The sequence below is a fragment of the Schistocerca americana genome, chromosome X, assembly GCF_021461395.2.
Source record: "Schistocerca americana isolate TAMUIC-IGC-003095 chromosome X, iqSchAmer2.1, whole genome shotgun sequence".
Classification (NCBI taxonomy): Eukaryota; Metazoa; Arthropoda; class Insecta; order Orthoptera; family Acrididae; genus Schistocerca; species Schistocerca americana.
The window spans coordinates 713,411,830-713,439,174 of NC_060130.1; the positions used below are offsets into that span (position 1 = coordinate 713,411,830).

The 27,345-nt window shown below is 37.1% G+C and overlaps 1 protein-coding gene across 2 annotated transcripts in view; it reads left to right on the forward strand.

Moving 5' to 3' along the window:
• LOC124555073 (glutamate receptor ionotropic, kainate 2-like) overlaps nucleotides 1–27,345 on the forward strand; it is a 512,372-nt gene that overhangs the window by 198,587 nt on the left and 286,440 nt on the right. For both annotated transcript variants that reach the window (XM_047128860.1, XM_047128861.1), the window contains exon 4: nucleotides 19,528–19,712. In XM_047128860.1, the coding sequence (XP_046984816.1) occupies nucleotides 19,528–19,712 (185 nt within the window). The remainder of the gene's footprint in view (nucleotides 1–19,527; nucleotides 19,713–27,345) is intronic.

The window sequence follows — 27,345 nt, forward strand, 5'->3', positions numbered from 1 at the left end:
AATGAACACTCTTTTACTCAATGATGAGTTACCCCAGAATATGATGCCATATGAAAGCAGAGAATGAAAATAGGCGTGGTAAGCTAATTTACACAGATGAATATCACTAAAATTTGCAATGACCCTAATAGCATAAGTAGCTGAACTCAAACGTTTCAGCAGATCCTCAGTGTGTTTTTTCCAGTTCAACCCCTCATCAGTGCATACACCTAGAAATTTTGAATATTCTACCTTAGCTACCGATTTCTGATTGAAGTCTATATTTATTAATGGTGTCATTCCATTTACTGTGTGGAACTGTATATACTGTGTTTTGTCAAAGTTTAATGAGAGCCCATTTGCTGAGAACCACTTAATGATTTTCTGAAAAACATCGTTTACAATTTCACCAGTCAATTCTTGTCTGTTGAGTGTGATAGCTATATTTGTATCAGCGGCAAAAAGTACCAGCTTTGCATCTTCGTGAATATAGAATGGCAAGTCATTAATATATATTAAGAACAGCAGAGGACCCAAGACCAAACCATGCGGCACCCAATTCTTGATTGTCCCCCAGTTTGAAAAATCACCAGTTTTTTGCATATTATGTGAACTGTTTATTTCAACTTTCTGCACTCTTCCAGTTAGGTATGAATTAAACCATTTGAGCGCTGTCCCATTCATACCACAGTACTTGAGCTTGTCTAGAAGTATTTCATGATTTACACAATCAAAAGCCTTTGATAGATCACAAAAAATCCCCATAGGTGACTTCCGGTTACTCAGAACATTTAATATTTCATTAGTGAAAGTATATATAGCATTTTCTGTTGAAAAACCCTTCTGGAAACCAAACTGACATTTTGTTAAAACTTTATTTTCAAAAAGGTGTGAAGCTACTCTACAATACGTTACTTTTTCAAGAATTTTGGATAAGGCAGTCAGAAGAGAGATTGGGCGGTAGTTGTTGACATCAGACGTATCCTCTTTTTTATGCAGTGGTTTAACAATGGCATACTTCAGTCTATCTGGGAAAATACCCTGCTTCAGAGAGCTATTACATATGTGACTAAGAATACCACTTATTTCTTGGGAACAAGCTTTTATTATCCTGCTGGGAATGCCATCAATTCCATGTGAGCTTTTATTCTTGAGAGAGTTTATTATCTTCCTAATTTCAGTAGGAGAGGTGGGTGGAATTTCTATTGTATCAGATGGTGTGAGTAAGGCCTCTTCCATTAACTGCCTTGTTTCTTCTAATGAACATTTAGATCCTATTTTCTCTACAACATTTAAAAAATGATTATTCAAAATGTTTTCGACTTCCAGCTTGTTGTTTATCAAGTTTCCATTCGCTTTGATAGTGATGCCATCATCCTGTACTCTTGGTTGCCCTGTCTCCCTTGTAATAATATTCCAAATTGTTTTGATTTTGTTATCAGAGATATTAATCTCAGACATGATGCACATGCTTCTGGACTTTTTAATAACCTTTCTTAATGTAGCACAGTAGTTGTTATAATATTTGGTTGTTTCTGGGTCATTACTCTTTCTTGTTTCTAGATACAGTTCCCTTTTGTGGTTACAAGATATTTTTATTCCTTTAGTAAGCCAAGGTTTTTTGCATGGTTTCTTATAATTAGATTTAATTACTTTCTTGGGGAAACAGTTTTAAAATTCTCTTGCAAGTGTATCATGAAATAAGTTATATTTTAAATTAGCATCGGGTTCCTTGTACACCTCATCCCAGTCTAACTGCTGAAGATTTTCTCTGAAATTTCTAATTGTTGAGTCATTAATTGAATGCACAACTTTGGAGGATAGTTTTGAATTACTGAATGGAGCTGTGTCATATACTGTAACTAGCTGAGCATCATGATCAGAAAGCTTATTCTCAACAGGATGCTAATTAACTCAAAATGGACAATGCATCAAATTTTTTACTTAACAATTATTTCTCAGCACAACCTACCCTGCAACACCCTTACAAGCTTATCAGATTCTTCCTGCCTACCCTGTACAAACAAAGCTGCAGCACAATCATGGGCACTACATAACACACCTGTTGCCAAATTGGCCTATGCCTAAGAATTTATGCCAACTTGTTTATGGGCCATCTAGAACAAACTTTCCTAGCCTGTAAAGACCCCAAATCCCTTGGGTGTTTCATGTTGATTGGTAATATCTTCATGATCTGGACTCCATGCCAAGAGGCCCTATTGTCATTCCTCCACAACCTCAACACCTTCTCTCCTATCCACTTCACCTGATCCTCCTCATCCCATTGTTCCACCTTCACGAACATTTATTTCCACCTCTCTGATGGCTCCAACCATACTTCTATACATGTCAACAGTACCTGCGTTGTGACAGCTGTCAACCTTTCCACAACAACAAAATTACAGTGAATATCTTACAAAGGCCTTTACTGACAGGCACTACCCCAAAATCTAGTCTGTAAACTGATTTCCTGCACCATTTCCTCACCCACCACCCATAAGAACTGGCTTCATAGGAGCACCTCCACCCCTCCCCTTCTGCCCCCTCCCCTTCTGCCCCCCCCCTCCCACCCTGTCATCACTCAGTATCATCCCAGACTGGAAGAATGTGTCAAATTTTCTGTCCCATTCTTGAAACATTCTAAGCTTATGGTCTGTCTCTGATGATGTCAGTGCTGATGGGACATTAAAACCCAATTTCCTTCTTTCTTCTCACAGACTGGAGCAAGTGTACCGTGTCGTTTTCCAGGACTTCAGCTATATGTCATCAAGCTGGGAAATGAGGGATGTGCTACCTATGATACTTCACACCCCTCCTGAAGTGATATTTTGCTGCCCACTCAATCTGTACAAGTTTCTGGTCTATATGAGACATATTCCTGTGGGAGGCCCTGGTGTAAGACCTGCCTGATTCACCCACCTCGCACATCCTACTCTAGGTCTGTCACAAGTGTAGTTTATGCCGTCATAGTCAGTTCCATCTATGAAAGCAGCCATGTCATATACCATCTCTCCTGCAATTTCTGCAGAGTATTTTATGTGAGCATGACCAGCAACCAGCTGTCCACCAGAATTAGTGGCCACCACCAAATTGTGACATAGATGAGCTGACCATCCAGCGATGGAACACAATGCTGAGCATAACCTGCTTGAGTTCAATGGCTGCTTCACATCGCATGCCCTCTGGATCCTTTCCTCCAGTATCAGCTGCTCTGAGCTATGTAGTTGAAAGTTACCCTTGCAATGCATCCTATGCTCACTTAATCCTCCTGATCTCAATTCTGCTAACCCCCTGTCTGCACACCCTCTTCCCAATAGTCCCTCCTTCTTCTGTCTTGTCATTCCCCCCCAATTCATACCTCAATTTCATCATCATCATCATCATCATGCCCTGCATGAACTCATCGGCTCTGGTGCCCATGTATCATGCCCCTAGCCTGTGCACCTACTCCCTCATCCTTCCACATTCCTACCCCAGCCTCCCTCTAAGCCACTACCTACCCTCCCCAACATCTTCTCTCCCTTTCTGTCTTTTTGTCTCCCAATACACCATCCCCGACATAACCCCTCATCCCAGTCCATCTGCGGAACTGTAATCCTGGCATTGTGTGTTCAGCCAATGCAATGAAGCTGCACATGTGTGTGTGTGTGTGTGTGTGTGTGTGTGTGTGTGTGTGTCTGAGGGCTAATTTGAAAAATATAGTTTCATTTTTTTTGTGTGAGTGGCGATGACTCAGCACTTCAACTATTGGGTGAGTGAGTAGTAAGTGGACCCTGCCAGTACACTTGGATTAGTTGTATGCATCCTTTTTTCTGCAACCAGAGACATTTTTCAAACAAAAGGCAGTAGGCCACAGTAAATAAGATCCAAAAATATATCAATAAAAAATGTAAACAAAATACTCTGGATCATGTAATTCATTACAGTTATTTTTAGTTTTATTCATTCCCTTTTATCTCAATTTAATATTTCCTTCCTCAAAATAATTGAAATTGTAAGCACTAATTAATTTATTATATCTGTTTGGCAAAATAATCTTAAATTCATTATTGAGCTCAATACAAATTTTCTTCCCAAATCTGGTATTCAAATATTCACAGCATGTAATGCTGCAAAAACATTTATTTGTAGCTTACTAAACTTTTTAAACAAATTAGAATTGTGTCTTAAGTAGAGTTTCAGTTTATATAGAATAAAATTTTAATAAGATTAAAAGTAAATTCACTATATAAATAAGGATAAATGTGGCTAACGTGTGGGATGAATTTCTTGAGAGAAAGAAGTTAAATGTGCTATTCCCAAAAAAATATTTTAAGCCATCTTTAATTATGGACCATTTGAGAAGTGAGTGTCATATTATTGTTATTGATGTATCAAGACTAATTTATGGAGAAGAACAATACAAAAGGATATTTGATATTTATGAGGAATCTGATATAGAAATATGGGAAGAAAGAGAAAATTCTAATTCTGCCTTTCTTACTGTAAAAAATAGTGAATTGTAGTTTACCAGTAAATAGTTCATCAAAAACATTAAAAAATAATATTCATGCTTACATATTATTTTTAGAAGTATCATCCTCAATAAGCAAACACTCTAAATACAGACATTTTTTAGAAAAAAGAGAGGACATATTATTGTTATTGATGTATCAAGACTAATTTATGGAGAAGAACAATACAAAAGGATATTTGATAGTTATGAGGAAACTGATATAGAAATATGGGAAGAAAGAGAAAATTCTAATTCTAAATTGGTAAGCGGGTCGAGGGCTTCCGTCCAGTCACTCACTGATCAGTCTCGTCTGGCAACAGAAGACAGCAAAATGAAAGCTGAAATTTTAAATTTAGCGTTTGAGAAAACTTTCACGCAGGAGGATCGTACAAACATACCACCGTTTGAGTCTCATACAGATTCCTGTATGGTGGACATAGTGATAGACATTACTGGGGTTGTGAAGCAGATGAATGGGTTGAAAATAAATAAATCACCAGGTCCTGATGGGATTCCAATTCGGTTTTACAGAGAGTACTCTACTGCATTGGCTCCTTAATTAGCTTGCATTTGTCGTGAATCTCTTGCCCAACATAAAGTCCTGAGTGACTGGAAAAAAGTGCAAGTGATGCCTGTATATAAGAAGGGTAGAAGGACAGATCCTCAAAATTACAGACCAATATCCTTAACATCGGTTTGTTGCAGCATTCTCGAACATATTCGAAGTTCAAATATCATTAATTTCCTTGAGACAGAGAAGTTACTGTCCATGCATCAGCACGGCTTTAGAAAGCGTCACTCCTGTGAAATGCAACTCGCCCTTTTTTCACATGATATCTTGCGAACCATGGATGAAGGGTATCAGACGGATGCCATATTGCTTGACTTCCGGAAAGTGTTTGACTCGATGCCCCACTGAAGACTCCTAAGGTACAAGCATATGGGATTGGTTCCCAAGTATATGAGTGGCTCAAAGACTTCTTAAGTAATAGAATCCAATATGTTGTCCTCAATGGTGAGTGTTCATCGGAGGTGAGGATATCATCTGGAGTGCCCCAGGGAAATTTGGTAGGTCCGCTGTTGTTTTCTATCTACATTAATGATCTTTTGGGTAGGGTGGATAGCAATGTCTGGCTGTTTGCTGATGATGCTGTGGTGTACGGGAAGGTGTCATTGTTGAGCGACTGTAGGAGGATACAAGATGACTTGGACAGGATTTGTGATTGGTGTAAAGAATGGCAGCTAACTCTAAATATAGATAAATGTAAATTAATGCAGATGAATAGGAAAAAGAATCCTGTAATGTTTGAATACTCCATTAGTAGTGTAGGGCTTGACACAGTCACGTCGATTAAATATTTGGGCGTAACATTGCAGAGCGATATGAAGTGGGACAAGCATGTAATGGCAGCTGTGGGGAAGGCGGATAGTTGTCTTCGGTTCATTGGTAGAATTTTGGGAAGATGTGGTTCATCTGTAAAGGAGGCTGCTTATAAAACACTAATACGACCTATTCTTGAGTACTGCTCTCGAGTGTTTGGGATCCCTATCAGGTCGGATTGAGGGAGGACATAGAAGCAATTCAGAGGCGGGCTGCTAGATTTGTTACTGGTAGGTTTGATCATCACACGAGTGTTACGGAAATGCTTCAGGAACTCGGGTGGGAGTCTCTAGAGGAAAGGAGGCATTCTTTTCGTGAATCGCTACTGAGGAAATTTAGAGAAACAGCATTTGAGGATGACTGCAGTACAATTTTACTGCCGCCAACTTACATTTTGAGGAAAGACCACAAAGATAAGATAAGAGAGATTAGGGCTCATACAGAGGCATATAAGCAGTCATTTTTCCCTCGTTCTGTTTGGGAGTGGAACAGGGAGAGAAGATGCTAGTTGTGGTACAAGGTACCCTCCGCCACGCACCGTATGGTGGATTGCAGAGTATGTATGTCGATGTAGATGTAAATGTAGATGTAGATGTAGATGTAGATGTAGACAACATAAAGCAACTAACAGAATTTGGTATGAGTTTTATCTTTCATTAGAAGGTATAGAAAATTTATTTATTAAATAATAAATTAATATCTATATAACACTTTATCATAAGCTTTTAGAACTATTCTTTTATCATTCTGAAACTTGTGACTGTTCGCCTGCATTTTTTTTCCTTTGTTTGTTGTCCTCAGTGTCGACGTACTGTGTTGCTACACTGGCTGAAAAATGGGGCGCGGAAGTACGACACTGATTATTTTAAATGATGTAGCTGACAGGTGCACATTTGCGTTTCATAGTACTTTACTTTCACTGTTCACAACCCTCCAATAATACACAGTTATATGGCCAATGCACTACTGTTTAAACTTCAAATAAGCCTCATTAATAGCTTGCAGATGAACATCCACATACCTCTACAGTAGTTTCCTGTTGAACATCTACGAGCAGTAAAAACCTATCCACAAAGTTCACAGTTCTTGAAGAACAGAAAAGTACGTATGTAGCAGACACTGTCATTGTTTTAACACACATCCTAATTGTGTTACACTTATTTCACAGTTAAGTTGATGTTTTGTTGTTGATCTAACCAACACACGTTTCTCATCTGAAACTCAATCGTGGACTGACTGTCTCATGACCACAATTCAGGTCCTTATATATATCTTCACAAAAATAGGTACTGAAACTACACATTGTTTGAAACTAAATTTACAGAAATTACAATTAAAACATAACTCATTAAATTAACTGAGTACATCAAAAAATTGTTTCTTTTAACAGTTTCTTCTGCTGCACAGATTAAGTCATATTATTTGTTTAAATGATGAAATTAACATGTATAGCTACATAAACAATACTTTTGATGAAACTGAAAAGTTCTTTGGAATTAATGAAGGGCTGGGTTTGCTAACATCTTTTCGAATAGAGCCTCCAAATGTTTATAATTAGTACAGAATTTATATTTGTTTATATGCCAACAATAGAATTTAAGTTACGAAACAATCACTGATTTCACCATATAATAAAAGTATTAACTAGGAATAGTCAAAATGAATTATAAAATCAGTTTCATACATAAAACTGAGCACAAAATAAGATCTGGTGTTATATTCTTTAAAACTGAGGGCAAATCTTTCTCTTTTATGAAAATGCAAATTACACTCACGTACATGAATGGTGATTAGTTAAAGGTGAAAAAATGAATTTAAGGAGGCAGATGGTAAAACAAACTTGTTTATTGATTAAATTTTTAGTACTTACATCCCTAGTTATTTGTTTGTACTCTAAGTGTATATTTTCTTTCACTTCATTATCAGTTAATCTTATAATAGATTCGCCATTTACCTTTTGAATATTCTTATAGTTTAAAGTGAATCCCTTTATTTTCATGTCCATATTTTTATCATTTTCCTCACAGTAACAACTTTTAGGTCCATTTGAAGCCCAATCTGTAATCCAGTTATTTCCTAATTCATCAGTCCATTCACTTAGCATATTCCACAGTATTTTCACCATCATTAATACATACTATATACCGCCTGTGTTAAATTACGTACCAACTTTTCCTAGCGTATGTAACGTATCATATATTCTGTGTCTTGCATTTGATATAGTGAATGCTGCACTAAAAATATTTTTAGCTGTGTATTTTCCACATAATAATCCTTGAAACTGTACTTCTTCTGAAGCATATTTTCATTAATAAAATTTATATCTATATTATGTAAACAATCATCCAACAGTATCTCATAAAATTGTTGTAAATCTGCCACATACTTAGTTTTACTCAAATTTTGCCATTGTCCAAATATGCCCCTTAATGAATTCAGACATACGGTATTTTATCAATAGTTCATTTTCTTGGTTCTTCTTTTATCTTATCAAGATCAAAGTTGATACCTATTTTTTATTTTATATGTTTTATATACATTTTGTTAGTTTCAAAAATATGTTTACTGGTTTCTAATTTTACTTTCATAAAGTCTTTTATTCAAATTTTAAACAAAATGTTGCTTTTATTTCTAAAATTCCACACTTTGTAGATACCTAAAATTTTATATCCTTTTTTATAGCTTTATTTACCTCATCAAGTGTCCAAGTTCCAGTAAAACTTCGTTTGTCATTTCTGTGATTACATTTATTTATTTTTTTCTTTTGCACATTTTACACACGCAGGAAAGAACAGTTTTTACGTTTTGATTAACCTCTGTTTGTACAGGTGAAACAGGATGATACAATCCTCTACATGCTACTACTTTACATTTTATAAGCCCATACCATGCAATAGTATAATATTTTTGATTTATATATATTTTTAATGACATACAGGATAATAATCATAATATTGTACAAATGGATAAAGACTATATCTGCTTTAGCTCTTAATTTTACTGTATTTGTACAACCTCCATAAAAAGCATGTGTTGCATTGAGTGGTACAACAACTTCAGGTAACTGTTTTAATTTCTTAACTTTTTATGCACCGCTGGCTTAAACAAATTACATTCTCACATCTCTGCTAAATTATATCCTGAATTTCATATTTTTGTACTTCTTGTCAAGGTATTTTGTTGTAAATCATCCACTGAGTTTTGATTTTTGTTTTTAATATTTTCAGTTTTAAAACATTTTTTGCAACCATGAAAAAACAGCTATAGTATTGATAAACTGTATTCGTTTTCTTTATCAAAGGCCTTTACTTGAGCTATATTTACTTCATCACCATAAAAATTATTTTGAATATTATTCTTGTTTAAACTGTTTAGCCTAGCTATAGAGTCTTTACTATAATTCCCCTTTTGTTCTTTATCCAATACAGCAATTCTTCCTTAAGACATATATTATATCTGTATAGAGCCTACAGACTCTGGAAATTGTTAAATATCAGAATAGATCTATATTAACTATTTCTAGGAACTGTTTCCTTAGTTCCAAACAACCTCTTCTCAGTATATGTGCATCAGAAAAACAGTACACATTTATTTATTTCCTCACATTGAACACATAGTTTTCTTTAACTTTTCAACTATGCCATTTGAGAAATATTTCTCCATCTTTCAGTTTCATAGTATCAACACAAAAATATTTTGTATCAGGAATTGGTCCTAAGTAATTTTCATTTTTTTCTTTAGCTCTTTCAAACAAAGTGTTTTTGGGAAGCTACTAAGTGATCCTTGTACAAAATTGCTGCTTAAAAATAAATAGTGAATCTCATCCTTTAGCACAATGAGATATAAATTTATAATCTTTTGTTCATTAGCTGTCATCAACTTAAGAGTTAATCATTTGTTATGAATTTGTAAACAGTATCACCATTAAATAGTGAACTATTATGAGATATGGAATATATATTCATAATCAAACCACATCTATTTTCCACTATAGGTACAAGGTATTCTCTATGGACATTCTTTTTTTACAACACTTAAACTGTTTCCCTTAACTATACTTTTGCATTTTGAACATTCAAAAATGTAATCCTTTTTTAATTTTAATAATAATAATAATAATATAATTCACTAAATGTTCTTTCACATATACCATCTTTTTTTGTTTTATATTGCATATAGCATTTATGATTTTTAATTTTGCTTCTAGGCCACAGTTTGTACATCTTTTCAAGCTGCGGTTATGTACTTTGAATCCCCAACAAATCCTTTTACTTTCTTCACATTTATAAGCTGTAATTTTACTTCTAGGCCACAGTTTTTACATCTTTTCAAGCTGCAGTTATGTACTTTGAATCCCAAACAAATCCTCTTGCATTCTTCACATTTATAAGCTGTATTACAAACTTTTTGGTAATTGTTTAAGCATTCTTCATTATAACAATATCGATTACATTTTCCACAATATATTTTATTTTCCACAGTTTTGTGCTCTGTACCCTTGCATAATAAACATGTTTTTCCTTTTATCTTACATTTATATATCGATGGTTGCCACATTTTCTGAACCTTGGATGTAATGGATGTTTTTTGCGTATTGGCAAATTAAGTCCGTCTGCCAAAACCTACGTGGGGGGAAGGTCAACAGCAAGGTTACGGATAGCCTCCGCAAGGGGTCGATGGTCTGTAAAAATTGTTATGTTCCTTCCTTCAATGTCCGTTCAGAAATATTTTACAGCTTCATAAACTGCAAGCAATTCTCTGTCAAATGCTGAGCATTTACATTGAGCCGTAGATAGTGTTTTGGAAAAAAAAGGAGAGTAGTTGTGTCGTGTCACTGACGTGCTGTTGGAGGACTGCACTGATTGCAAAATCACTTGCATCTGCTGTAATAGGGATGCAGCCATCTGGCAAAGGGTGGACAAGAGTGACACCATGTGCTAACACTGACTTAAGGTCTTCGAAGGCTCTCACTATGTTGTCAGACCACTGTACTCTGTGATTGCCCAAGGTTTGATTCCCGGCCAATGCGTCTGTCAAAGGGGCTTGAATTGCAGCCGCCATTGGCAGGTTATGACAGTAGAAATTGATAGTTCTTAAAGGACAGCATAATTCACAAAACAACACTGGGAGAGGTAGATCGCGAAGACAGTCAACCCGCTCCTGAGGGGGTTGTATACCTTCCGAGGAGATCTCAACTTCATTATGTGTCAATAAGTCCTGTATCCTGGCCAGGTGGAGTTCGTGTTCTCTGTCAGAGGATGAAAAAATGAGTATGTCATCGTAGTATGCATAAGAGCATGTGCAGTTAAACAGAAGTGAGTCTATAAAACATTGCCAAGTTTGGGCCGCACTTTTGAGACCATAAGGCGTGTAACAAAATTCATAGAGGCTGAAAGGTGTGATCAGCACTGTCTTTGATATGTCACTCTGTTCCATGGGTATCTGTAAATATGCCTTTTTGCAGTCCAAGACACTGAAGATGCATGCTGCGCTAAGTACTTGTGCGAAGTCTTGTATGTGAGTTATCAGATAATTGTCTAATATGGTCCGCGCATTGAGGCAGCAATAGTTGCTGCAGAGGTGCACTGTGCCATCGTTTTTGGGAACTAAATGTGTGGGAAAAGACCAGTTACTGTCCGCCGGACGAAAAATTCCTGTCCGCAGAAGTTCCTCCACTGCAGCCTTATCGATGCGTACTTCATATGGTGACAGTCGGCGCACTTTATGATGCACTGGTGGCCCATCTATTGTGACAATTTTGTGTGTCATGCCATTCATGATAGCATTCAACTGGGCTGGCAAACTCGCTCGGGGGCTGTCGCAGACAGGAATAGGTAGTACATGAGAGTCACTAACCTGATGTGCCAGAGAAGCTGTCGACATCGGCAGCAACACAGTTCCACGAGGTGTGTCTCCAGTGTCTTTGGGCAGCAGCATCAAAGTCCCACATGGTGCATCACCAGTGTCGGAGGGTGGTGACGTTGACAGACATTGTACAAGGCATCGTGCATTGGTGAGGGCTTGCATAGCTGCCGATATAGTGCGGTTCAGTTCGGCGTTGTGAGCACAGAGACTGTCGACTGCTGAGCGCTCAGACTGAAGCTGGGCAATGGAAGTTGTGAGGCTGTATGCCAGTGAAGAGCAGTCGATGAGGGCCATGTCGAAATTGTCGGGAAGCTGAAGGGGTGAGGGGGGCCAAGGAAGCGATTGAACACAGAATATGGGTGGATGAGGTGTGGTGCAATAATGTGGCCAACTGGAGGTCTGGAGACAGTCTGAAATGAAAAAGGAAGTCAGTGCCTAATACTGGATATTCTACATCAACCACATAGAAGGACCAAGTGAATTGGTTGCCAGGTATGAGTTCAATAGGTAACTCGGCCAAACTGTCAACATGTACTGGCAATTTATTTGCTGCTCAAAGGAACAGTTTGGCTGGTGCCATGTCCTTTATGATAAATGTCGGAGGTATGATACTAACGTCTGTGATATCAATGAGAAAATACCGGCGTGAACCTAAATCCAAGGTGTACAGACGTCCTCGTGAGGTGGGGGATATGACAGAATGCAATGTCTGTGGGCGCCCTTGGATGTATCCGTGAGTCTTGGCCCCTACTGTGGCCCATGTGCAGCATTTGGGAATGTACAGGGCAGGTGGCAGTTGCAAGCAGCATCCCTGTAATTGGAGCAGAACCAGCATATGCGTGAGTCAGCTGTACTCATCCCGCCAGCTGAAGCGTCAGGTGGGGGGAGGGTGGGGCAGGCGATCACTAGCCCAGTTGGGGTGGGGAGAGGCTGGTGCTCTCCCACTCGTGGTTCCCCGTCTTGGCCGCTAGATGGCTGTTGTGCTATGTGCTGTCCACAATATGCATTCACCCGACCTCTCTCGCCTGACGGTGGAAGTATGTTCACAGGATTACCAACCTCGGCAGTATAGGCACTGAGCTGCATGGAGGGAGGCAGCAGTTCTGAATAATGGCATATGCCTGGTCTGCCAGCTGTAGTTTATCCTCATGCAATGCTGTGGTATGTGGGGGCAAATGTAATTGCAGTTCTTGTGGCAGCTTCACCAACCACAATGCCCAGAGTGTTAAGTTCGGCAAGATCTCAGTATGACCTGCACACGCAAGCATCACCACAGCTGTGAGGGGGTTCTGTCACTTAAAGTCTCATCATAAATAATGTTGTGATCCGTGTGGGCTGGTGGATGAGAAAGGCGTTCAATGAGCAGTGCTTGGGCAGAGGCATATTTGTTGCTCTTGGGTGGGTTCAGCAGCAAGTCACTGATGAGATCAGGGTGGTCATGCAGGTGGTTCACTAAACACACAAAAGGAGTGCTGTCATCTGCAATACCATGTATGTCCAACATGTTGTCCACCAAGGTAAACCATCTCACTGGGTTATCCAGTTGTAATGGCGGCAGCTTTGGAAGATGACCAGGAATCAGTGCTTGTGAGGGTGTAGGAAAGACATAAATCATATGGGGATTCTGCATGGTGTTCACTGATGCGAACTGTGCCTCAGTGGTGGGCGATGTGTAGCATTGAACATCCATTAGCTGTGCAGGTAAGATGTGATATCCAGTCCTTGTAGGCAGGAAATATGTGTGGCCACACAATGAGAGCAGCATCACAGGTGGAGGAAGGATCAATGGCCGATGCAGACGAAATCTCGAGCAGAGGCACGAAATTGCGATTGAGTGCGAGTGACAGGGCGGAACCATGGCAGATGCATCACCTGAGGTGTGCGAAGGGCGGCAGGACAGCTAGGCATATTCATGGCCCGGTGAGGTTGACGTGAGTGCATGGAGGGGGACACATTAAACGGCGGACTGCTCTGAGGAGGGGGCGGCCATGCGTGTGGGCCCCGAAACTAGACAGCTATGTGGTCTATGTTGTGTGGTAGAAACTCAGGTGAGGGGTTTCTGGGATCTTGTGCTGGGGGAGCATTCTGTCGAGCATAGAATGACATAGAAAGTGTCCGTGCTGATGTGTACAGTGCCCGGTGTTGTGTGCCGTGGAGGTTAGGGTCGTCTGGCCAGTCGGAGCAAACACTAGAGATACGAACATTCTTTGTGTATTAGTAGCACACAGGGTAAAAGTATTGCACTTCACAGTCGAATGTCCATTCTGCACCGAGCGAGGTGGCGCAGCGGTTAGCACACTGGACTTGCATTCTGGAGGACGACGGTTCAATCCCGCGTCCGGCCATTCTGATTTAGGTTTTCCATGATTTCCCTAAATTGCTTCAGGCAAATGCCAGGATGGTTCCTTAGAAAAGGCATGGCCAATTTCCTTCCCCATCCTTCCCTAATCTGAGCTTGTGCTCCGTCACGTCGATGTCGACAGGACGTTAAACAGTAATCTCCTCCTCCTCCCTGCTCCATTCTGCAGTCTTGGCATCCTGCACTGCTGGAAAAACTGGAGGTTGTGACATTGTCTATTGGCACAAAACCGGTCGTACACAGCTAGCGAATGCAATGTATTTTCGCAAATTGGGGTCACCAATGTGGGTTTTCTGGCTATAGCAACAGTCCGCTCATAGAAAACTCCAACCAATTATGGTCAGGCACTTTTGTTAAGGTTCATGTAGTTCCACAAAACACAAGAAAAAACACTACAGAAAATCACAACATGCACATCGTAACCCAAGTCCACAAGACCCAATCAAAGAACAAGTCCCCAAAGACCATTTACTCTGCACTTCGTAGGTGGCAGTTACTGGTTGTCGATGATTGCCACACATTTATCAAAGAAATGTGATGATCCTAAGGATGCTGATATACTGTTAATTACATCAAAATGTTTGTGATTTTTATACAGATGTATTTTTGTTGCTTTCTTAGGACCACAATAGGTAACTGAAACTTTTCAGTGTATACAACATTTATATGACTGCTAGTTTCCAATTGTTGCTCAACATTTGTAATATCATATAGAGTAAATCCTTCTTCATTGTATTTGCCTAATTGGGTACATAATATCCTGGTTAACTGTTTTGGCAATGTTTTTTTATCTTCTTCTCCAATTTTCTTAATTGCACCTGTAGTTAGTTCTCTACCTAAGATATTATTTGGTGATAAGTTAATACGGGTATTACTGCTCTAGGACAACAAAGGTTATCAGTATTATTAATTATAGTAATACATATTTTAGTCCTTTTATTATCAGTTAAATTTATGATTTCTACCTCTTGGAATTGCTAACATTTAAATGTAGTATTTGCTATAATAATAGAACCATCAGATGTTAATACATCTCTGATTTTATTCCACAAAATGTGAACAGATTCTTTAATATTATTTGATGCTTTATATCCTGTAGAAATATGATAAAACAATTTTGGAGGTGCTGTTATATTCAGCCTATCCCTTATGTAAAATTAGATCCCTTTTTAGCAACTTCCACCATAGAACTGAGTGCTTTTGTTATATAATATGTTTCCTCACTAACCGTATCAAATTTGCTAATAATAACATTGTTAAAGACAATTTTACAGTCAACAGAACAAGCTTTAAATTTTTCATTATATTTAGATTCTATGTCTTTAATCTCAGATAAATCACTTTTTGACAGTTTTGCTTTTTTCTTGGTTTAATAGTTTACTACTGAATAGATAAATTTCATTTTGTCTCACTATCTTTTCTTGTGTTGATGGCCAAGTTTTTTAAAACACATCATCATCAAATCTGTAAAAACAATTTATATTAGGTACACGTTTTGGTTTTGTTTTAGTCATTTGAAATAATTCTTGATGAAACTGAAAATCTTGTAAAATCGTAAGATTAACTAATTCTGCTTTCTTTAATTTGCTATAGCCTTTAATACCAAGATCTGATTATAGTTTGGAATTCAACTGCTTTCATATCATTAAGGTTCCTTGCAGAGATAGGTAAATTGTGTGATAAAATGAAATTAATTAAATTATCTTTATTAAATATACTAAATCTAGTGCATTTATGTCTTTTACAATGATCACAAAGTTGAGCAAGTGTCAAATGTCTCACAGTCTCAGACAATTTAGTCTTTCCTTATAGAGTTAAAAAACATTAGATTTGTGAAAAATGAAAATTTAATTAATTTTCATTTCATTTAACCTTTGGCTTTGTTTAAATAATCCTGAACACAAATCATATATCTACAAGAGAGCTTATCCCTAGATGAAGAATTTAAGTGAAAACACCTAAAATCTTAAGTTTCCTGACAATTAATACATTTCTTGGTTGAATTATCATGCTCATCATTTTCCATTGATAATAATGTTTTAACATGTTCATTACCTGAAATATGTTTTAAATAATTCTCATAACATTTACGCATGACATATTTTCAACATACCCAAATAATTTTCTTATTATTACATCTACTTCTATGACAATTTTTATAACATTCATTACACATATGTCAATGCTTATCCTTTGTACATTTGTGTGATGGACAGTTATCAATTGCATTCTCAGCTCTTCAGATTTTACACATTTTGTATGCTTACATTTATATGGAAACAGTTTTTAGTAGATTTAAGTAAAATTTTGCACTAGCATAATTTAACTTCGTTAGGAATTTAATACTATCATTTTCTGCCTTCCTTTCACTGTAATAGATTTTGTTAAATATGTGAAATATAATTATAATGAATATTAGTGATGATGCATATATCACCAATACAAAAATTTTATCAATGGATGAATCAACAAGCAATGTCAACCCATTTTTACATTTCAAATTTCATCAAATTTTTAATCTGTATAAATCAAGTCAATTATAGACCATGTCAACAACAAGCTTTCATATAATAATAAACAAGTGTTTGTGATAATTGATAAAGATAATAAGCCTTGGTTTAAAGCAAAAGATGTAGGTAAATTTTTGTAATATAAAGATCCAAAACAAGCAATAAAAATATGTTCAAGAAGATGATAACATTACTTATGGAAATATAAGATGTTCTCCCACATGCCCCTCACATATAATGAAAAAAAATACTATTTTCATAAATGAATCTGGTTTATATTCTTTAATTTTATTATAAAAAAAACTATCCAAACAATGTATAAAATGGGTAACAAAAGAATTTTTACCATCTATGAGAAAATATGCTGAACACTAACTACAGGAAATTATAAAACTAAAAGATACAGAAAATCAATGATTAGAACAACAACTACATCAAAAGGAAAAGGAATGTCTATATTTGAAAGAAATAGTGGATGATGTGGTAGAGATTAAGAAAGAACAAATTATTTACATTGCCACATCTTAACAGCATGCCAAGTAAAGCAATTCTAACTTGATGGTGCATTGTCAAAACAATCATCTTTCAGGAAGATTATCTGGTTATAGTACTGGAAGACCTAAGGAAGATAAAATGTTTTATGTCAGAAAATATGAATGTACAGATTATAAGTTAAAAGTCTCTGGTTTGAGAAAAAAAGGATGAGTATGACTAATATTTAGACCCTTAGCGCACTGATCATGTACTATTTGAGTGGTCTTATTTACGTCTGAAGTATTTACCCTCGGCCAGAACATTTCTCTTACCTATGTTAAGTTGTGACACTGTTACTATACTATCTAAAATTACACACAGCATGTATACGCTATGTTTCCACTGAAAAGCTACACAGCTTTTTCAGTTTTTGTTGGTTCAGCTACTCAGTAGGTGTAATAATGACCTATCAGTTGCTACAAGAAGAAATCTGTGCTTTCCATACATATTCCCATTATGGCAGAGCATTATATTTGCTTTTGTAATCCATATGAATTTGCCTAATATCAACAATTACAATTAAATATTTAATTAATGTTTTCTTAATAGTTACTTAATAATAACCTACCCAATACTAGTATAAAAGAAGACTACTTGGATATAAGATTGTCAGTATGCCCATTCAGTGAACAAAGACTAAGTACATCATATCTCATGTATGATTCATGTGTACAGTTACCACTTACATAACCTTCAATATTCAGACAAAGAAAACAGACATCCATTTCACAGAAAAATACTCTGTTAAGTGAAGGGGCAGGAAGGAGGAAGAGGGATATAGCATGAAATGTAACTACAAGAGCACTTTAAGAATAAATTATGAGGAAGAAATGCCAATAAATTGTTACCAAAGGCATGGAAGGTGAGTGTTGTCCAAATCTGTGCCAGAATTATAGAATTTTTGGTGAAGTACTACCAGTAAGTAAAACTACAGAAACAATGGGTTTGGTCACAGGTGGTGCCTGCAGAGGAAGCTTATGCAAGTTACATTATTGATAACAGTATAACAGGCTTTACATAATGGTAATGCACTTTGCAGGGGTTTGCGGAGTATGGATGTAGATATAGATGTAGTTCTCTTTATTATTTATTCATTTATTGTGGTGCTTTTGGCAAGGACACTTTATTAGCATATGGTACAATCTATTTGTAATCCCTATAAGTTTTACAATATTTTGTGAAATGAAACAGAAATAATGATACAGTCTTTTGAAAAGAGATTCATAGATTTTGGAGCACTACAGAAGTGTACCTCATATTTTACTCCAAAGTTATCTGTGAAGATTTTCGAAAATGAAATTAAAATACCTATCATGATAGCAGATCAAACACATTCACTGTATACCAGACCTGAAAACTTATTTTTCTTACAAGTGCACAGCACTAAAATGACTATATTTTGCAGTTACCTACACCTACATTCAAACTCCATAAGTCACTTTATGATGTATGGTGGAGGGTAGCCTGTACAATTACTAGTCACTTCCTTTTCTGTTCCACTCACAAAAAGAACAATGGTAAAATGACATTCTGTGTGTCTCTGTATGAGCCCTAATCTTTCTGATCTTATCTTCATGATCCTTATGTGAAATGTGTATTAGCAGCAATATAATCATTATGCAATTGTCCTCAGATGCTGGTTCTGTAAATTTTCTCAATAGGACTCCTGTAAAAGAACATTGCCTTCCTTCCAGTGATTCCCATTTGAGTTCCCAAATCATCCCCACAATACTTGCATGTTGTCTGAAATAACTGCTGACAAATCTAGCAGCCCACCTCTTAATTGCTTCAGTGTCTTCCTTCAATCTGACCTGATGCAGATCCCGAACACTCAAACAGTACTCAACAATGGGTGACACTGATGTCCTATATGCAGTCTCCTTTACAGATGAACCACTATTTCCTAAAAGATTTCCACTAAACTGAAGTCAACCAATATGGAGGGACCTATACAGTCCTGAGATTAAGCTAACTATTACACCAATGACAGTTATCCTCACATATTCTGTTGATGGGACAGAATTCAGATACAGCCCCTCATCCAGGAGGTGCAAGATTCAAATACCTTCTTGGCTCTCTGGATTTAGGTTTCCTGAGATGTTTCTAAACTGATTAAGACATATTCCTTGAGAAATGACATGTTTGGTACCTTTCCCCTTATTTTGAACTTGCGGTTCAGCTCTAAGAATCTGTTGGTGAGAGGTTGTTAAGCCCTGTTTGTGCTTTCTTCTTTTAGAACATGGACATAAACATTAAATCTCATGAGAATTACTTTGAATGGCCAATATCAGAAATGCTAAACAAATATGCAATTTGTTAGAAAAATCTTACATCTCATTGCTGCTTTGATAAAAATGTGTACTTTCCATTTCATATGAAACACAAACAGTCTGTTTATTTTCAGTTTGTGAGCTGCTGTCAAATGGTGTGTGGGCTATATTTGGACCAAATTCAAGTTCAGCATCTGAGCAAGTTCAATCAATCTGTGATACTATTGAAATACCTCATATTGAGATGAGATGGAATACCAAACAGCGAAGACAAGATGTTGCTCTTAACTTATATCCACATCCAAAGGCACTGTCAAAAGTAAGTATGTATCAAATTTCCCTGATGAAAAATGATAACTAAGTTTGTGGCAATGCACATAAATTTTCAGTATCTTGGGATTACTCAGATCTGAGTCACCATGGGGACACTATGTTATTATTATGTAATTTCTGAAACCATTAGACTATCTTGCATTTCTTCTGTAAAAATCTATATAGGTTGGCGAAAATCATGTATGAGAATTTGGATATCAGATCACAGTATCATTTCTCACAGATGCATTCTGCCAGTTCTGATGTGAATGAAGCTAATAAATCATATAATCAGATAACTAAATGGTGGAGTAGATGAAATGAAAGAAATGGTGTGGGAGGCAGGTCAGAGGTTGGGGTATACTGTGGGAGAGGAGGTAACACATAGGGGAAGAGATCAGAACAATTTGAGAATATGAGGATTGGTAGAGGGGGGGGGGGGGGGGGGAGATTTGGAAAACAGGCGAAATGTAGGACTCACAGACATATGGAACGTGAAGATTTTTATGCCAAGAATGCTCACTGAAATAAAATATGCCTCTGCAAAAATATTGGATTTTAGTGTCACATGATCCAGTCATGCTACATAAATGTTCTAGTTACTCCTGCATCTCTTTAAACCCCTAAAAAGTACAAAATTTAGTTAAAATGTTAATCCAAATCTTACACAGTTACTGCCTATTATTGGAGATTATGTCTTCAGTTATTAAAAGCATGAAGTAAACAGTGAGAGAATCATTAAAAAGAATTTTGTATCATCATTTGTTGTAAGTCTTCTTTCTGTTGGCACAGTCTTTATAGGTGAATGGTACCTTCATGCTAAAGCTGCAAAGATGTGTCCAGGTTCTGTTTATCTGTATGTCAAATTAGTAAAACCATGAAGCAGAAAAATACCTTCTCTTCAAAATTATTTTATTCCATACTCCACTGTTTTCAAAAATAAACACATTTCTTGTTAAGAACTCTGCTGACTGCCAGTCATTATACCGCACAAAAATAACTGCTTTACAACTGCATAACAACTACATATGGCTCACATCAAGTGTAGCTCACACTCCAAGTGCCCAAGAATAGTGATATACTGTTACAGTATAATGATATGTTTACATGATTGATATAATCGATATATCGATATCAGTGTACATTTACATCAAAATTATGTAAAATATACAATTTGTACTCTTTGGATTGTGATCTAAATTATAGTGTAACAGGTTCTTTGATTCTTTTTAAAAAAAAAAAAAAAAAAAAAAAAAAAAACTGATTGTGTTGATGAGGTGAGTCAATCACTATTTAGAATATTTTACAAATGGCTATGCAAGTTATAAAATTATTAATAGTTGTCATTCACACTAATTTTCTTAACAAATTTATTATGTGAGAAACTGATGTGCTATATTTTGTGTCAGCTACAGTGGGTGTCAGCACCAACACAAACAAGGAAGGAGAGGAGTTGCGATAGCTGGTGTCAGGAATCCAAAGTGATCTGTATATTAAACTTTCAAATTAATAGAAAATTTTATTTCTAGAATGAGATTTTCACTCTGCAGCAGAGTGTGTGCTGATATGAAACTTCCTGGCAGATTAAAACTGTGTGCTGGACCGAGACTCAAACTTGGGTTCGCAGAAGAGCTTCTGTGAAGTTTGGAAGGTAGGAGATGAGGCACTGGAAGAATTGAAGCTGTGAGGATGGGTTGTGAGTCATGCTTGGGTAGGTCAGTTGGTAGAGCACTTGCCCGTGAAAGGCAAAGGACCCGAGTTCGAGTCTCGGTCCGGCACACAATTTTAATCTGCCAGGAAGTTTCAACTTTATTTTTATTAAGGAAAGAAACTGACCTAACTTCTTGTTATGAAGTGGGTTCCTGTGCTTCCTGTGCCACCTACATGCAATTACTTTACACACTATTACTACTTGCAGAGCACAGGCTAAGTATCATCTTTCTACTACTGAGTACTGAGGCTCTCCAGGTCTGCGATTGAACTGGGTGGCTGGTTAAGTCAGTGATGACAGGGGGCACTAAACTCTGTCTTCTTGGAGGTATGCTGTCTGCTCTTTCCAATGGCGTGTGGGTCAACACCTTCTTGATGCTGTCCCATGGTGCTGTGCTGGTTGATGTGCAATCAATGCTTTAGGACTGCACATTCCTCCCCCCACCCCATCGCCCTCCCCAAAATGCTGCTCTGTCTTCATATAGAAAACCATCTTACGATAACGGGGTGGGGGGAGTGGTGGAGGCAGGAATTTTGGCGGTGTGAGAAGCCAGAAACCACAACTGGGACCAGCACAGAGCCCCTGGGCGTGCCCCAACACTTGTCTTCCAATCCAAGGGGAACATCAATCAGAAAACCCCTGAAAAATCACCCAACCTCTTCCTGAGCCAGTCAGATGAAAAACTGAGAGGGTAGTGATGACAACAGCTGCAACAATGACAATGGTGATGGCACCATTGCTGCATCAATGGCTGACACTAGGATGAGCATCAGGAAGTTGAGATGCTGCAGCAACAAAGGCAATGGGTCCAGCTCTGTCGGTTCTGCAGGCAGTGTCGAAGAGTACCCCAGGGGCAGCCACACCGGCAGCAAGATCCTGGGAGGATGTGAATCTGGGGACAGAAAATTGGCAGAAGAATCTCATGACTGACAAGCATGAATCTGGTTCTGATGGTGGCACAGCAAACCTAGCAGAACCTTGATTTAAATACCTGTAAGTGCCCAAACTTCGAAGAATTGTTCCTCTCTCCCAGCACCTGGTGCTACCAAAACTCTGAAAAGAATAGAATTATTAAGTGCAAAGCAATACTTGTGGAGCATAGGAGGCACTATGTGCTGCAGTGGGTGCAGCAATTGGAGAAGCATGCTGTGTGCCAGCCATGTAGAGGCACTGCTGGCGATGAACCGTCATAGGGCTGGGGGCAATGCATTGCGAGAAAGAACAGTGGTGCTTGCTCCAATGTGTGGGAGTCACATAGTTTGTTCATCTGTGATAGCATTGGCTGTACAAAACTCTTCAGCATCCCGAACCATAAACTGTGGCCCATTGTCCATAGCCAACACATCAGGCAAACTTTCCAAGCAAAAAAATAGATGAAAAAGCCTGAATAATAGTATGCAACCTAGTAGAGTTCCTAGATACTGCAAATTGATTTTGCTATAGAAGTCCACAGCAGTAAGTCAATAAGCGATTCAAAAGCGCCCGACAAAGCCAGTATGCACTCATCGCCACAGCAGTTTTGAAAATGTTTGCCACAGGGCCGATAGAGTTTCAACACAAGTGTGACACTGTGACTTCATGTGCTCAGTGTGGGCATCTATACCCGGCCAAGTGCAGTGCTGACACACTGTTTAGTGCATTAAATTCCCAAATTCCCTTGGCTGGGCAATCACAACATATCTTTTTGGAGCACTTTAGGAATAAGCACACATGACTGTCCAGTCATTTTTCAATAAAATCACATCATGCCAGATGGAGAGGCTATGCTGATGAGCATGAAAGAATTCTGAATGTTTTTCACTGAATGAGGATAAGAAGTACAGATGAAGTGCATCGAAAGGTTCAAGTCAGGGTCTGTGTCAGTGGCCTGTGTGATTTTCCTATAGTGCAGTGGAAAAATCTGTAGAAGTTCAGTGTGCTGTGCATCAATCTTACAACAAGATCTGACAGTAGCATCAAATTCAGAATCAGGACCAAATGGAGGATGACAAAGGTCATCAGTATTTGCATTCTTTGATGTGGGCAGGTACAACAATTTGTTCTGATACTGGGTCAATAACAAAGCCCAACAGTGCAGCTTATGAGCCATGCAAGTCAGAACAGGTTTAGATGGTTGAAACGATGCCTGAAGTGGCTTACGGTCAATCACTAGGTGAAACTTACAACCACACAGGTAATGGTGAAACTTTGTGATGCTATAGATAATAGCAAGTGCTTCCTTCTCAATTTGGGAATGATTACATTGAGTTTTGCTCAATAACTTGCGAGCAAAAGTAATCAACCTGTCCTGTGAACCAAATATGTGAGAGCACACCCCTGATACTGAGTGAAGAAGCATCTGCTGCCAAAACCACAGGCTTAGCGGGATCTGAATGAACAAGGCATCTATCACTCAACAAGGCACCTTAAAGTTTCTGGAATGCATCCTCACACTCTTTTGTCCAAACAAAAGGCAAATTTTTCTGGTGCAAAAGATGCAATAGGGCTCTGACCTGGGCTGCATTGGGTATAAACTAAATGTAAATGTCAACTTCTTGAGCAGGGAGGTCCTGAATGGCCACTAAATGTGATTGAAGGGGGGAACACAATGACTATTAAGAACATGACCTAATTACTGATTTCAGGCTGATAAGAGACACAATTTGTGTTGCTCGCTTGCTTTATTTCTTCATTGATTGTCTTTGGTGTTGACATGCTGCATGGTTATACTGGCTGAAATATGGGGGGGGGGGGGGGGGGGGGCGGTGTAAGTACAACACTGAATATTGTAAATGATGTAGCCGACAGTTGCACAATTGATTTTCACAGTTCTTTACTTTCACTGTTCACAATGCCCAAATACTACACAATTATATGGCCAGTTCACTATTGGTAACTGTTGCTGTTGAACATCTATGAGCAGTAGAAACCTAATCACACAGTTCACAGTTGTTGCAGAATAATATGGTATGCGTGACACTATTTCTCAAAGAAATTCAACACGCATTGTCATTCATTGTCTTAATACACAACTTATTTGTGTTACACTAATTCCAGTGTTAAGTTGATGCATTGTTGTTATTTTCACCAATACATAAGTCCTGTCTGAAAACTGGCTGTGGGCTGACGGTGCTAGGGACCAAAAATTGGTCGTTTATATATCCTCACAATAATAGGCACTGAAACTATACATTGCTCGATGTTTAAGTTACAGAAACTACAATTAAAACATAACTCATTCAATTAAATGAATACGTCAAAAAATTATTTCCTTTTAATATTTTCTTCCACCACGAAGGTTAGGCTGAATTATTTGTTTAAATAATAAAATTAACAGATATAGTTATAGAAACAATTGTTTTGACAAACCTGTTAATTATTTTGGAATTAATTGAGGGCTGGCTTTGCTAATATGTTTTTGAATAGAGCGAAACAACTAGTTTAAGAATCCTGGTAGTTCTTCTTCCAAATCTTTATTATTAATACAGAATCTGTATTTTTTTATAAGTCAGCAATAGAATGAATAGAATCTAAGTTATGAAACAATTACTGATTTCACGCTATAACAAAAGTATTAACTAGGAATGGTCAAAATAAATTAGTAAATTAATTACATACACAAAACTAAGCACAAAATTATTCTTGACACTACGTTCCTTAAGACTCTTCTATGGAAATGAAGATTATACTTGCACATGTTAATGCTAATTAGGCAAAATTAAAATAAAATGAATTTAAGGAGGCAGATGGCAAAATAATAAAGGAAGTAAAATGATCCTAACTTGCTTTGTCACATTACCCTCTCATTGGACTGGCCAGATAGATATTGCAAATAGCTATTTGGGCAATTCAATGACCACAAGTGAACTCAGAGAATGGGTTTAAGATTCTACACAAAAAAGAATATTACGTAAGAAATCTCCTCTACACAAACTACAGTTCATATGTTTTCTGAATTTCTAAAATCCCCATAAAAAATATTTACATATAGTGTACTGTATAATAGCACAAAATATCCACAGATTATATTTTTATAAAAAAATTGGGCATCATCATCATAAGTGATGTGCTTTTTGGATAAATGAAGATTACGTTCTAAGGTACATATCACTTTATGCAAGTCCTGTCTTGCTTCAAAGAATAAATGAACATGGGTTGTGAAAAGTTAAATTGCACTGTGCCTTGAAGTTCATATTCAAACAGAAAATTTCACTTTTTAAATTTTTAGTATTTTGCACAAGCACTTTCACTCTTTTAATGAGCTTTAACACATTTTCTCACCAAGTCATCCATGCCTTCAATAGGTTCAAGTGGCAGTTAGCAAGGAATTGTACTGCTATCAGTTCCCTTGGAGGTGGTTTTCCTCCGCCATAGTACATGAAAAAATTATACTAAACACCTACTTTAGTACACTCACTTTTACTTCTAAATAAGTATAAGCAAAAAAGTGTTTCACACTATTAGCAAATAATAGTCATTGCTTCATAAATAAGTACATTACATAGTTCTCATAACATCACAATAATTAGCACTAAAACTGACTGCAGTTTGATAGATGGGGACTAATAAAATTTTAAAATCACATACACATTACACTACAAAACATTACTCTAGGTCATAACTCTGTCTCACACTGGTTGAACTTGAAAGATTTTTTTTTCGTTTTTTTTTTTTTTTTTTTTTTTTTTTTTCATTTTCAAAATCACTAAAATATCAAGTCCTGGTTTGAATTTCACACCATTTATGGACTCATATCACTTTGATGTATTGTATTGTATTGTATTGTATTTTTATTGATCCAGGCAATCATAGTATTGTACAGCTGTACATATGATATTGGATAGGTCAAGAGAGCTATTTACAAGTAATGTATACAAATTGATTTTTGCATTATTTTGTAGCAAGGAATTTATCTATCTGAAACAAAACAGTTAATACAAATCATAGAATTGTAAGGTTGTACATACGATATTGGACAGGTCAGGGGACCATATTTACAAGTAATGTTTAATAAATTGATTTTACATTATTTTGCAATGAGGACGTTAGCTATCTTTAACAAAACAGTAAATACAAATGTTGTAGGGTAAAATACAAACAGCCAATACAAATGTAATAGTAAAGTAGTCCAGTGTATTTCATAGACATGCACAGTGTATAATAATCCAGTATATTTCATAGACATGCACAGTATATAATTTTCAGACCTAATTGAACATTTATCATATTGTTTACATTTTTAACCCCTTTGAAAAAAATGATCAACTGCATAAAAACAATGGTCCAAGAGATATTTTTTTAACTTATGTGAGAAGGCTCTTGAGTTCTTTGTTGCTTTGATTTCATTGGGTAAATTATTATACATTTGTATCCCAACATTTAAAACACTTTTTTGGTAGCAGGTAGTTCTGGACTGAATCATATGTAGGTCAGATTGCTGCCTTGTTGCATAGTTATGAATATCTCCATTGAATTTTAGTGTGCAGTCATTATTTAACAGGTATGACTTGACAAATGAGACAATATTATAAATGTAAGCAGGGGGCAGTGTCATAATGCCATTTGTTTTGAAATGTTGTCTGCATGATTCGTTATGTCTTAGATTACATATTATGCGTATTGCCTGTTTTTGCATTTTGAAAATATATCTACCTCCAGGTTAGTTCCCCCAAAATATGATTCCATACTGTAATGTAGAATGGAAGTAAGCATAATATACATGTATGAGAAGAGATTTTGTGACAGATTTTTTGAGTATCCTTAAAATGTAAGACACAGTTGAGAGCTTTTTTGAGATATAATTTGTGTGAGTCTCCCACTTAAGACTTCCTTCAAGCCATATGCCAAGAAACTTGGCAGAGTCCACACACATAAGCTCTTGGTTATTTAGAATCACATCAGGCATTTCTTGTTTTTGGGATGAGAGTCTGAAGTTGATGTACGTTGTTTT